At 39.7% G+C, this 14,662-nt stretch overlaps 1 protein-coding gene across 1 annotated transcript in view; it reads right to left on the reverse strand.

Moving 5' to 3' along the window:
- The window catches only part of stxbp5l (syntaxin binding protein 5L), a 142,963-nt gene extending 131,039 nt beyond the window's left edge, over positions 1 to 11,924 (reverse strand). Inside the window, exon 1 of the mRNA XM_078261553.1 lies at positions 11,757 to 11,924. Within this exon, the coding sequence (XP_078117679.1) occupies positions 11,757 to 11,924 (168 nt within the window). The remainder of the gene's footprint in view (positions 1 to 11,756) is intronic.
- Between the last annotated feature and the right edge of the window lie 2,738 nt (positions 11,925 to 14,662).

The raw sequence follows: 14,662 nt of genomic DNA on the forward strand, positions 1-14,662 counted from the left end.
TCTCTTTCTGTCTTTCTGAGCTCTCTCAGCAGTTTTCGGGTGGGTTTGCCTAAATGGCAAAAATGCTTCAATATCACTTACATTTTAGTGGACAGCGGTGATAATCTTGGAATAAGAATTTGGTCAGTTAAACATGCAGGTGGTTACAGTGTTTTAACTGCATTAGAAATGAGAAACACATAAACATAAATGGCACTCTTGACTCCAGCTGGGGACCAAGTAAAGAGCGTGGAACTAAGGTGTGTTTAAGGTGTTTAATATTATACATGCAGTTTGTTTTTGTGCCTCTGCATCAGGTGTTTTAGCATCTGTCCCCTCAGGCTAAACGTCAGGATGAGAGACAGTTGTGCAGAGAAAAGTAGAGTATTCCTGTCACATACAAATTTTCGAATTTATAAAGACTTACGGTACAAAGTCAGACCGCCCATCATACAAACAAAGATACACAAGGCTTCCCCCACCAGTGTTAAAAGGGAGATATTTTGAGGTTGCTCTAAAATTCCTTTGATCTCATCGGGAACAGCCCAAAATAAAAAAGAGGCAAATCAGAACATGGGTAGGAGAGAAGACGTTTGGGGGAGGAGTGGAAGAGGAGATCAGGGGTTTCAGAATGTGTGAAACGAGTTGAACAACATAGTGTTTACTTAACACAGCAGGATCCCATTCATGACTTATCAGATACTCTTGCCTGTATTTTCTAACCAGTGGTCTATCGTTTATTGTTTAGATACCCATCAGGTCTACCTCAGGATCCAATTTGTGCAAGTTCAGCACACAATTAACATGTCCAAACCGGCAAGAGTAAAAAAAAAAAAAGTGCCTTCTAAAGTTTAGGACAACAACAGTCTTTTGGTCGCACTTTTCAACATCTGGGATTCGTATAACTGCTTTGTAAAAGGTCTTTGTCTTTGAATATGTTTATAATGGAACTTGAAATATAGTTATTGAAATGAAGTTGAAACAGTCCTAATCTAGATGTCAATCTGCAGTTTTTCATCTGATTTAGTCATTCACAGTCTATTAATGTATTTATTTTTACCACATCACCAAAACAGCTGCTTACTGGGAGATCTACATAGCATATGTGGGCTAAATGGTAGATTCATATGTATTTTAACCTGCATTAACCAAGGTTTTTGACTGACATATTATCACCTCATTAAGTTGATATAGCTAACATGTTAGCAAATAATTGCCTCTCTCTCTTTTTGGCTGTGTTTTGGTCTCCACCTACCCCTGAGGGAAATATCTGGCTCTCCACTATGTTCACCAGCTATCAGTAACTTTTTTTCTGTTTGTTGCTGGGCAGGTAATGTACCGAGGGTTTTGTCTGTCCTGAAAATTGCTACAGATGTAATCAACGCTGATGAGTGCTGTGAGGATGACCAAAACATTAAAAATGTGATCTGTAAAAAGATGCTCCACAGGGGAAGTGGTTCATTACTTGAGTGAAACCTTTCACATTACACATAGTCATCTGACCCATTGTCAATATAAAAAGTATTAATTATAGCAGCTTTAAGCTTTTTCTCAGGCACAGGAAGTAATGCATCCAGGAACTCACTTCATTGACAGAAAATAGAACAAAAAAACACTGTTTTCATGTTTCATTGACAGGTGATCTGAACCACCACTGGAATTAGTGCACCAAAAATTGAGAAATAACCCAAAAACACTTTATAACAAAGGATACAAGGGTATGCTGTAGCAGGCAAATATGATATTTTGATATTTTGATGAATAAAAACTGTCCTCTGAAAAAACTGTTTTTATCCTTAGTGTTTTTCCATGAATAAAGCGAGTCAAGGTTGCACGGTGGGATTCTTTATCACGCTGAAAGCCAAAGGATGAAGGGAAGGACTATCATTGATCACTGAGGCTGAGGGCTGATAATAAGCACTTCCCCCATGTGCTTGCTGCACGGCACATGAATGCACACAGAATAGCACACAAATGAGAACAGGGTGAGAATGCAGTGTGAGAGCTCGGAAATATGAAAACGAATGAATGAGCCTGGATAAGCTTTCCTTCCTGGTCACTGTAGTGGGCTCACTTGTATCAGAGTTGCAGGCTACAAATTGCTATGTGTGGCCAGAGGGAATGGGGGAGGGCCACTTGTATGTATATACTGTATGTGTCATTTATATTGCATCAAAGTACTGTATGATTGTTTCTTTTTGTTGGAGGGATGAATATGTATACATAACCACGCACGGACTTATGAAAATACTGCGCAGACAAGTACAGATAGGTACAGCATGCAGTCGTTTTTTCTGGCAGCATTTATCACAAACTCTTCAAAGGTCAAATGTGCTGAATGTTAAGCATGTGACTCTTCAGATGAAAGTGTGGGCTTAACAGCCACATACACACAACTTCTATTTTACAAGTGCAGAGCAATCCTCTGTTTGGGTGTGGAGGAGGTGATTGTTGTGATTGCACGCTGGGGCTTTATGTTGTGCTTTCATGCAGATGTGGGGTCAGAAACCAGCCATGTGTAGATGTACAGTACTGTATATGTGGTTTAATCTTTTAACCACTACAGCAGGCATGTCAGGGAATTAGCCGTGGCATCAGCATCATGCCTTAGGCTTGATACAGAAAGTAGGAGTGGACAAAATAGTCACATATTACTACGACAGCCCCCTTTATAATCACAAAGAAGAACCCACATTCACACATGGTTGGTTTTCAAAAGAAATGCATGTTTTAAATAGCTGCCTGATTTTTATGACAGTAAATTTGAAACTGATTTGAATCTCATCTTTAGTTGTCAGGCTGTGTTGAGCTAATGTGATTAGCTTGCACACTATCATGGATCTGAACCCATTGATGTGTTAGTTAATTATAATATTTGTAAAATTGCAATATTTCGATAAAGATATATTGATTTAATCTAGACATGACATGTACAGCAGTTATTAAAATGATGAGCGTTCTACTGACTTTTATTTTCTAAAATATAAGAAAAAAAAACGTGTTTTTAAAAAGTAATAATCACTAAACATGCATTAAATTGTGCTTGATATGTATTCTGAATACACTGTTTCTTACTTATTGAATACACTGTTTGCACTTTCTACCTGAATTTCAAAAAGACGAGCTGTGTTTCTATTATAAAACAAAAAAAACTCAACTCCGGCTTCTGCATACACCCTTCAGATACTTCTAGAGAGACATCAAGTAAATGAGATTTGTCAAGTGCTTGAGAGTACTGTAGCACTTGAAAGCAGAGCGATCCACTAACCACTCAGAGAGGCAGGGGAGAATGTTGGTTTAAAGCTTTTTAGCACTGCAGTTCCAAGTGGATTGTTTTCCATAATAAATTTTCAACTTAGCAGTCTAATCATGCACTAAAACATTGTGTTAGCTTTTGCCCATATCTTCTTCAACAGTAAAATGCACAGAAAGGGCAATACTGTAAATGGGTCAACTGTGGATGTAAAATGATTGACAATGTAGTAAACCATTGATTCACGCTACAACAACCACAATCTTCTTTCTCCCTAGAACATGATGTGGCCACAGAAACACAAGCAATGATGATATGTATAACTTGACTGGTAAAGATAAAAAGAAAACCGTTTTCTGTTAGAAATAAATCTAAATTTGAGTAGAATTTTGTTCTCACTAGGAGCCACACATCACACAAAAGAGGTATTACTGCAGTGGTTTATTAAGCGCTGCAAAATGAAACCAGACTTCATGAGAGCGAAGTGATGGAAAATTGAATGAAATGAAGGGCTGTTTGAAAAGCTCACTCCATTATATTTGCACAGCATGAGGTCAGGCAGGCAGTCTGCTGTCACCTAAAAACAAAGCAGTTTGAAAGCCCACACAATAGCAAGAGGTGGCTATTTCTCTTTATCAAACACACACTGTCACATACAGAAAACGTAATGTAGAATATGATACAATAGAATAGAACATGTTTTTATACCACAGGTATTATTTCAGTGGGTTCTACTGCTGTTCTTTTGAACACTTTATTGCAGTATTATAATAATGCTTTATTTTTTTTAATCATGCGACACAGCCAGAAACATATTCTTCTGGTGTTTCCATGTTATTTTAATTTCTTCATGTAATTTCTTCCATATAAGTCATATCATTTTTAGAAAATAGTTAGTACGGCAGATGACTCCTCAAGCATGAAAAATAAGCTTAATTAAGTGATTTGTTGGAATAAATACGGGATACTGAACACACACACACACACACACACACACACACTGTACTTCTTGAAAACCTCTCTCCTCTGTCTCACTTCAATATAGTTAACCGAGCGTTTTTCCTCTCTTACTGCTGTTTCCGAGATCTGACATCAACTCATTCTTAATTGATCCCACACCATGGCTTCTGACAGGCAGTTGACAGATGGTAATGCGAGACTAGCTGGAAGTCAACCCACAGAGTCATCACATCCATGAGAGCTCGTGGGTGTCGCCTCTGACGGAGTGAGGTGATGTCATCTTCAACAGCCCATGTATCATACAGTCAGAGGAGAAGACAAACTATGGAACAAGCTAACATTATGAAAAAATCAAATCAGATTTATAATTGGTCAAATACATCAGTTCCCGGTCTCTCTGTTTTTCTACTACAGGAATAGTGTACAGCTACACCAGCTGCTCTGTGAGGCAATACTAAGGCACAGTGGTGCTTTTAGCTAAATGCCAACATCAGCATGCTACATGTTCACAATGACAATGCTAATTGTTTACCATCTTCACCGTCTTAGTTTTACGCTTTAGCATGTTAACATAACATTTAGCGCCAAAGAAGGTACAGCTGAGGCTGTAATTATGATTTGTCCTGTGGGAACCATGAATGTCTGTACACATTTGGTACCAATTCCTCAAGTAGATAAGGAGGTATTTAACAGGATACATGAAAACGTTGACCTGCTGATGTCAGGGGATAACCAAAGTCACAGGGCTTCATCCTCTAGGGAACATAAATGTCTATACCAAAGTGTTATTACAATCCATTTAAAAGTTGTTGAGATATTTCATTCTGAACCAACCAACTGACATTGCATCCCAGAAACACGCTGCCATCATCATTAAACACAAAATAATAGACATTAGTTTTAGAAGAATCAAAACTGATGCATCTTACAGGGTCTTACAAGTACTCCTTAAATATCAATTTGTGTTCCTGGCTGCAAAATGAGGCACAAAACAACTAAATTATTCTAAAAAAATTAGTCATTCTGAATCATTCTGATTACCCAAATGAAAAAGAAAGGATTTTCTTTTCTTTTTTTTACAATGAAATCTATTTTGAAATCTGATTGTGCTGGTGTTATGGGTAATCATACATCCCCTTTTGAGTTTAATACTTTATTAAAAGAGATTTGAAATTTGAATGGGGTCAAGATGTCTCCATAGTGCGCTTAACAAGCTGCTGATCCAAAAAACATTAAAAAACACTTACAACCTAATTGAGTTCAGACATGAATTTTAAACTGCAGAGACATGAGACTACCAGTAAAACAGCATCTTTCATTTCTCTAAACATAACTTCTAATTTCAGTGTCCAGCTCAAGTTTTTTTACTTTAACGTGTAGTGTCTTTGTTAACCTCTGTTTGTCGGAATGACCAGAACTCGACAGTGGCTGCAATGCTTCATTTCCACCTTTGTCCAGCTGTCCACCTATTTCCCTTTATGTGTTAATGACAAAAAAATGCCACTGCGGGGATAATGTCCCAAAGTATCTATTCAAAAATGCTAATATCTTTCACATGTCTTACCTGTGCGCTGGCGCCAGGGTTGCCTTGGCGGAGCGGACGCCATGCTGACTGCCGAGTGAATACTGTGGTGCATACATTCAATGTCGTACGTGGAAGTGGGAGAAGTCATTGTTCCTGCTGAACTGCACAATCTGGCACAGTTTATTGCTCTTATAGTGCAATTGGTACCACGTGTTGTCCAAAACAGTTTTTTAAATGGAACTTTGTCACTGGCATCAGTTTGTTTAGTAAAAATCACATGTATATGGTGGATAGAAAGCATTCAGTCATAGTTCTCGTAGTAACACAATTTCCTGAAGGCAACATGACTGAGGAGAGTCTTCTGCCTTCTTTGTTAGGCTGTCACTCATAATTCCACGCCCCTCTGAGTTGAAGCCACGCCCCCTACGCAAAATCAGGGCCAAAAGTCTGAAACTGAAAAAAACTGATCTGAAACTAAAAAACATAAAAAAATAAGTTTTGAATCTGAAAACATGAAATGTGGAACTGAAAGCAAATATAAAAGTGAAAAATTAAAATTAATAATTTATTCAAAATAATTCCAGAATTTAAACAAAATTGTATTCAAACTGAAAGAAAAATTGGTACACTTATTTTTAATTTGAATACATGGTTTTATTTTTCAAGTTTTAGACCAAAACTTAAATTTTCGATTTCAGTTTTTCAACTATATATATTTTTTTTCAAATTAACAAAACATTTGGCCCTGATTTAGCTCCATACAAAGATCCAGTCATTTATCGCACACCTTAATGTTGAAGGATCCCTGCCTGGCATAGTTAGTACTAGTACTTCGTCAATTTAAGTCACGAAGCAGAAATCCATTCAAGTATGTGCTCATCTGTCAGACTAAGGCAACATTTATAAATCATATTTTTCACATCCGCTTACATTCATCCACGACTAAAAGCGTATTCAGACATTCCTATTAATAGGGTTGAAATCATGTTCTTCACAGTGACAACTAAGACTTAATGAATATGGAAACCAGCACTTCTCATCGATTACAATTCTATAGTCAGTATTCCACTTTAGAGAGGTAATGGGGTAAAAAAAATTAGAGGCACATTTAATTTGAATGAAGTCAGCCAAGGTAAATACTTTCTAGATTGCAAATGACAGTCACTATGGCAGGCGCTGGCAATGATTAGTGTTAAACATCTGGGTGTTAGTGGTTTTCCAACTATGAAGAGTTTCTTTTTTCAGATAAACAGGCTGTATACAGCTTTTTTGTAATTCAGTGCAATAGCCTTACTACTTTTGCAAAGCTTATTATTTTGTTGACACTGTCATAGAGGGGATTTTTTTGGATTCTGTGGTAATTTTTAAGGCTCTTTTTGTGTTGTTGTATTGGACCATTAATAATTGGCTACTCATGGGCAGCAAAAACAACCTTTGAACACAACATTGATTAGGGGTGGGGGGGGGGGGGGGGGTCCATAGACAGTAAAAGAATGGACACAGCGACGCCGTATATTTCGACGGAGACCAGTGAAGTCATTTTTCCGGTGATGGCTGAGCCTCAAACTGAGCTTGACGACGTAGATGTGACGTGAGCAACCTGTCTGAAAGTTGTAAGTCTTCTGGTAGCTGTGCCAAGAGAAATCTCAATCATTCCGAATATTGCAGAGACGGAGAGCGTAGGTATATATAAGGAGATAACATAGGCACAGCCTAATTATTGCTAACTAAAATGCTAGTTAACAATAGTAATTAAACTTAAACAGCGAATGTAAGTCGAAACTGTCTGCGAGCTTCTCCTGACTGTACGGTAATTCCTCTACTATGCGACAGAAAGTCGCGTGGTTATGACACAATCGTTAGCCTATTTTTACAAAAACGGCTGCTACGGAGCCATAACGTGAGGTACAAGGTAATGGAGCCTTTTATACATTGTCGTGTTTCTTTAGAAATAAACATTGGACAAATACAGTCTTTAAACGCTTCAGATGTAAAGTTATTCACTGTCAAAGTGACGCCAAAATGAATGGGAGTCAGTGGAATGCTAACGGGAGGTGATGGCTTGTTAGCCTACAATCTGCCCATAGGAGGTATGCTTTTCAGATGCTCGCTTACCCCCTTGGAAAAATCAATACAGCATAGTATCGCGATATTTTCCGTGGCAATACTGTATTGATACACAGACACCAAGTATCAATCTATTATTATATATGTGTTTCTCAGTTTGTCTGCTTGACAATCCCATTTTGCAGCAATAAAATTAAAGTGAGATGAACAAACAGAGACATTTATCTTTTTAGATAAAACAGATGTTGACAAAATTTGAAGTTGGAAAAAGGTAATTAATTGCAATATATCGCAGAATATTGCAATATGTTTAAAATCGCAATAATATTGTATCATGGCATAAGTATCGTGAATATATCATATCGTGAGGCCTCTAGTGATTCCCACCCCTATTTGACATGACTGTTACAAGGATTTAAGTTGATATGGTGAACTTGTTAGCAAACAGTGACCTTACACATCAAGCAGATACAGAGAAACATTAGCATTCATTTGGAGTTGTGTTTTTGTCCACCTGATGAATGTAAGTCCAATATTCACTAATAGGTTAGCTCTGTTATCTCCATCAACTCCTCAGGGAACTATGTGGCTCTATCTAGCTGCTAACTGCTCCACTATGTTCACCAAATAGTCTCCAACAGTCTTACAGTTGGCATTGACCGGACTAAGAACATTAATGATGAGCCTTAGATGTATAATGAAAGGGTTATATTATTTTGTCTTCTCCAGATTTAACCTCCAGAAAAATCTAAATTATCCGAAGCATGGATTCAACTACTGCTGAACCAAAGGTCATTGCAGAGTGTTTAGCAGGGCATGCATGCTACAAGCTTTGTGTTCTACCTCTCTTCAAAAGTTCTCTACTAGTTAGACGTCTGACAATTACGCAGAACAACTTAGTAAAGTAACTGTCATGTTCCTGGGACCAGGCTGAGATGATGAGTGCTGGAAATATCCATTTGAGATGTGGCACGAAGGGATACACCTTGTCATTAACAAAGTCAGCAACAATACATAGCCTACAGTATGCATAGCACTCAAATGAGGCTCCTTTGGAATGAAGCATGCACGTACAGCTTGTGACACTCACACAGGACAGAACGGATCCATGATTCAAGCTGTTTACACAAAATACTGATTGTGTCATTAGCATGTGGCACCAGAGATCAAGATTGTGCAATGTTTTCTACTTTTGTTGTAAGCTGTTTTTTGTGGCCTTCCTGTCAGTTTGAACAAGTCTGGTCATTCCCTCTGACCTCTGAGTGTTTTCACCTACAAAGCTGCTACTGACTGGGAGTTTTCTGTTTGTCCGTTCTCTGTAATCTCCCAACACGGTCTGAGAACACATGGTGTCCTTTTGGGTCTGCAAGCTTTATATACATAAAGTGCAGGTTTTCAATGAAACCTAAAAGAAAAGTGTTGTCTCTATTCAATAAATCTGATAAGTGTCAGTGTGCTTTGGGAGAATGCAAGCCAGCAAATACAGAAAAACCTCCTGCCTTCCTTCTGTCCTCCTCTTCAGCTCCATTACATCATAACACCAATACAATAGATGCACCGACTGAGGGAGAGAGTCATACCAACTTTACATTGATAACCTTTCTTTTATAGTCCAAAATAACACACATAATAAGGTTGGTGAGGTAGACAGTGTTTGGTCACAAGAGTAACAAGTTTCTTCTGGTTTCTTTTGAAGTGATTTTTTCATTCTAATAATTACCTTATTATTATATCATTCAGTTCATTAATTCAACTACCAACAAACACAATGCAATTCAGTTCAATCTCTCTCTCTCCATCTCTATGGTGTTTCTACAACCTTCTCTCTCTAAAACAAAATGAACTCATCCTGCTGTAAACTGAAATGAAAACAACTGATTCAATGAGACTATGCCACCTGGGTCCCTCCCGTTTCCCTTCTTTACTCCTTCAGTCCGAGTGTGATTTCACCAAAACCTTGTTTCAGCACCTCTGCTATTGGGTGTTACACTCACTATAAACACATACAAATGCTGTAGAATCCAAACAAAATGAGTTGTTGCATCTTCCCACACGGCACAGTGGACAGAAGTCATGACTAACTTTGACAAGTTTGCCAAGATGCCAAACCCTCCCACACATACTGCACCAGCTCACAAATGTATACCCCTGTTAGAAAGTGAAGATCTGATGTAAAAATATATAGGGCAATGAATGGAATTTGAAAAGTTTGTTGATTGCCTGGTGTTTCTCTCTATACTGTGTTCATATGAAATAAAAAATGCATGTATGTGTTATTGGTGACTACTGACCAGTTTTGGGGCAATGTGTGTTTAATTTACATGCAGGGCTTATTCATTTTAATCTTACACCTCTATATTTATTTAAATTAAACCTGGCTGGGAACAAACCAATTTCTGCTGTCTAATATAATGGATCAATAAGACATGTAACCGATCCATTTCTCCTTGAACCCTGTCTGCATTAGGGAAAGCAATTGACAACAGCTATGCTGCCTCTTCCCTCCCTCTCCCTGTCTCTCACTCCCTTCCACACACACACACACACACACACACACACACACACACACACACACACACACACACACACACACACACACACACACACACACACACACACACACACACACACACACATACACACACACACACACGCACACACAAATTGCAGACATACAACCTGCACCTGCACAGACTCAAAATAAAAACCCTAAGAAGAAATGTGATGGTAGTGGGAATGGGCATATTTGTACACTCATGGCTTTTTCACACTGCCTCAGTTGATTCAGTGTCTTTCACTCGCTGAAGGAGGAGCAGCTTCCCGCATGGGATCAGGCAATCATGCTGTTCTTTTCCAGCACTTTCTCCTCCCTGTCTGCCTGCCTGCCGTGTGGGCTCTGCAGCATCCTTTCCAGCTTGTGAATCAACCTCCCTCCTTCTCCTTTCCCAGCTCCTTCATACAGAAATTAAAAGACACACACACACACACACACACACACCAACCCCTCCACTAGTGTCATTCTGCCCAATAATAATATAGCCCCTTCTTTTTCCCCTTCGGTTCTCAATGAATTATTCACAGTTTTATCCAACAAATTACCCCTATTTTTTTAGGGCTGGGGAATATTCGCTGCAGTCAGCTCCAAAAAGCATCCAAAAAAAGGGCTGCAATGGGCGGCAAAGGCTACTATAAACCCCCCCCAACCATCCACATTCCTCGCTCGTTCTCCCTCCTTCTTGGTGAAAGCACATCAGCTAGGACAGTACTGCAGGGTCCCTCCGCTGGCTTGCTGTGCACTTTTTTATGCAAGGGAGGGCCACCAGTTATGTCATCGCTCCGACACCATTCGTGCCTGCTTGCTGATGCAACCGGGAGGCTGCCTTTCATTGACTTCTTTCGGATTGTTTATATCACGTTTGTGGGCTACTGCAGCCTATTTAGCATGCTGATGGCGGGGCGCATCTACTGCTGCTGTACCACGCTTACTGGTGGGAGCTGGAGTGTACTCAAAACTGCTCACACATGACAGCTTCACCCGCCGTGCACACGTGTCTGCGGGGGCTGAGCCGTATGTAGATGAACAACGGGTGACTTATGGAATAACCGCATTTCTTTGACCTAAATCAAAAAGACATTAGGGTTGAAAAGCACCAGAAAACTTTTGTCTGACGAGGCTTCTCTCTGCTGTTTTGTGTAAAATTGCCTCCATTCTCAGGAGAATTGGATACGAGGATGTGTCCGTGGTGCTGAACTTTCAACACAAACCACCAAATCTAGCTGAACTCACTCCAGATCCAACTTTTACGGTCCCTCTCCACTTCATTAATGCCTACATCAGATGATGTACACTAAAAGTCAGTTTGATTACATGCATTTTAAGTATGTGAATGTGGATTTGGGGAAAACCAGAATCCGGAGTGTTACAAGGTGTCTACACGGGTTACAAGGTGTTAAACCTCTTTAATTACTCACCTTACACAGCTGAAAGTTTTCCGAAACGAGCGTCTCCTGGATGTCGATTTCCTTGGGAGTTGGTGTCGCGGTGGGAGTCCCGGCCGCGCTGCCGCCCGATGGGGATCCGATAGTTCCTCCCGGAGAGGAGGTGGTCAAGCCGTCCAACACCTTTCGAAACTTCTTCATTTTCTACCGTGCTTGGTGATATTGATGGTAGCGATAAATAGGCTGAACCGTTCTTCTTTTTGTTTTTGTTTTCCCAGAGTTCCCTGTCCCCTCTCAGATGCAAGATCTCAACTGGTTTGGGCAGCTGGAGAAAGAAAACGTCGCTTCCTGCAGCACAAAGACCCACTCTCTGTTTCTCTCTCTTGCGTGCAATTTAAAAAGTCATAGAGGTAGGCTACCTCATTTTGCTCGCTGGCTGTTGTCCACAAAACATTAATGCGTCTGAGCCACTGTGATCTGAGGATTACAGCCAATGTTGCACATGCCAGGTCGCCTATCTCACATCTGAGCATGCACCGACGGAAGTGAGACTACTCAACTTCAGCTTCATTGTTTGCATCCTAAAGTAACGTCCACTCCCTGGCTTGGAGAGAAACCCCACACGTCAACATCAGGGAGCCGATGAGCGATGTTCACACAGAAGTAGACAGATCAAAAGGACTTCGAGCAGGTCGACCCACTCCCCCGCCCCCCACCCCCCCCCCTCCCCCCCCACCACCACCACCACCACCCCCTTCACCCCCAAAAAAAAGCACTTTCACAGCGCTGTGGTTGCCCGTAACAGGAAGAGAAGGAGGAGGAAACAGGCTGAAGACGCAGAGGCAATGCAGTTAAAAGCGGTTAGACTCCACAGTCAGGCCGGAAAAAGAGACAACTGAGCCATCAGGAGAAGAAGAAGGAGAACAACTAAGACGCTGTGCGATGGTGGAGTGAACTAGAGGTCAATCTATGGATAGTTGTAAGTCTTTTTCCCCCCCCCTACCATCCAGCTGTGTTTCAGCTTCGCTTCCCTGCAGTCCAGAGACAAGAGACGGGAGCTGTCCGCGGTGCTGAAAAACCATGAACAGCCAGCACCACCTCCCACCACCGCTCTCTCTAGCCCTCTCTCTCCTCGCCTCCCTCCCTCACTAGCGATTGGGTGACAGCTTTAAATCAAAAATACATAATGATTGAGGAAAATAACCCAGGAAACGGCAATAAAGAAATAGTTCATCCAAACGTGGTAAAGAGAGGAGATGTTGCATCCTGCTGTAGAGTTCTAAAGCTCTTAATGAGTGCAGCGTTGTGTTTTTTTGGAAAATGGCTTCATTTGCAGCTGTTAATTTCCATCAACACCATCTGGGGAGTGAGATAATGTTATCCATGCATCGATATTAACAGAACCAGCAAAAATCTGAACTGTTCCTTCTAACAACAAAACAAGAGGGTAATACATCGTGCAGTTTCTAGCTTATCTTCCCTGGATTTTAATAGTTTATTTTGAACCTACAAAGCTCTGTCCCTCTTAATTCACACACAGTTATTAACCCCTCACACCAAGTTTCAAGGTCCAGTCCAAAAACAGCTCTTCTTAAAGCACCCAGAAGGCCACATGCATGTTAAAAGAACATTGCAACAACAATTTCATATTTGCATGTTGTGCTGAAAGGTTTGAGCTCATCTGATGTTCTTGTTTTTTTCTTATCTTCTTGTCTTAACACTTTTGTTTGGAGACAGTTGTGGGAAATATTTGTTTAGAGTGATAAAAAGAAATTCAAAAGAAACATACTGAAACGCAATTGACAGGTTTGACTGCAAGTATTGAAAGACCATTGTGAGTAAATACTGACATACGTTTTATTTAGGTGAAATTATCTTTGGTTAAAGTTGTGTTTCTGTATACATTTTCCGTGCCAAAAAGAATCCTGATAAACGATTAAGAGATGAAAAGAGTTGTTCTGAAAATGTCCTGTTAATATTGTTGGTTTCAGGCATTTCATGCATTGTGAGTAGGTAATACATTAATGGACTAAAACATGATTTGTTGGCATGGCATGTTTTAGTCCATTAACCAACCAGAATATATCCTTTACATTACCGCAAACCAGCTATTGGTTTCTGTTCATTTCTGAACATTATGAAAAATATTGGTTGCCTTGAAACTAGCCTTTAAGGCAACCAACTTCCACACCAATTTCTTACTGCAATTAGTGTCAACGTTATATTATCATATACATACGATTTTGGCAGTTGAGATTGATGTCAGGAAATCAAAACAGGGAAACCTAAACTAACATAGATGTTGTATAAGGTATAACGTCTATTTGACCATTTGTCACATTTTTTATTGCTACCTACTCAAGTATCAGATGTCAGAGAGTCCCTGAATCTACCAACACCAAGGCTTACCAGACCCAGTGCCTGCAGGCTGCAATACAGATGAAAAAGATCCAGACTGTGTCATTACTACAATTAATTAGCCCACACCTCATGGTGGATATTAAAACATATCACTATAAAAATAAAAAAATAAATAAAAGTAATTAAAGAACAAATATTCTAAGTACAATAAAAAAGCATAAACCATTATTACTTAATTTGAATGTTCAGGAACAGTCATATTGCATAAGCACTTACATCACCAGTCTCTGCCCCCAGGCATTACTATGGAGTCAGAGCACAGCACACATGGTCGGTCTGTCCTATTCTCCAATCTAAGATAAGAAGATAAAAAGACTACAATGTGTGCTCTGTGTCACTAATGCTGTCCAGAGTGATACAAGCACTACCCAAGAAGTGTGTTGAGTCTCTGCACTTGGGCTTTCATTAGTTTGGTTTTTCTGCCTACCAAACTCTTTCAAAAAATAAAATAAGATTAAAAAAATACAACCTACCAGAAGTTATAATAAGAGGCATTTGATGAAATGCATCAAAGTGAT

This window comes from Sander vitreus, chromosome 11, assembly GCF_031162955.1.
Source record: "Sander vitreus isolate 19-12246 chromosome 11, sanVit1, whole genome shotgun sequence".
Taxonomy (NCBI): Eukaryota; Metazoa; Chordata; class Actinopteri; order Perciformes; family Percidae; genus Sander; species Sander vitreus.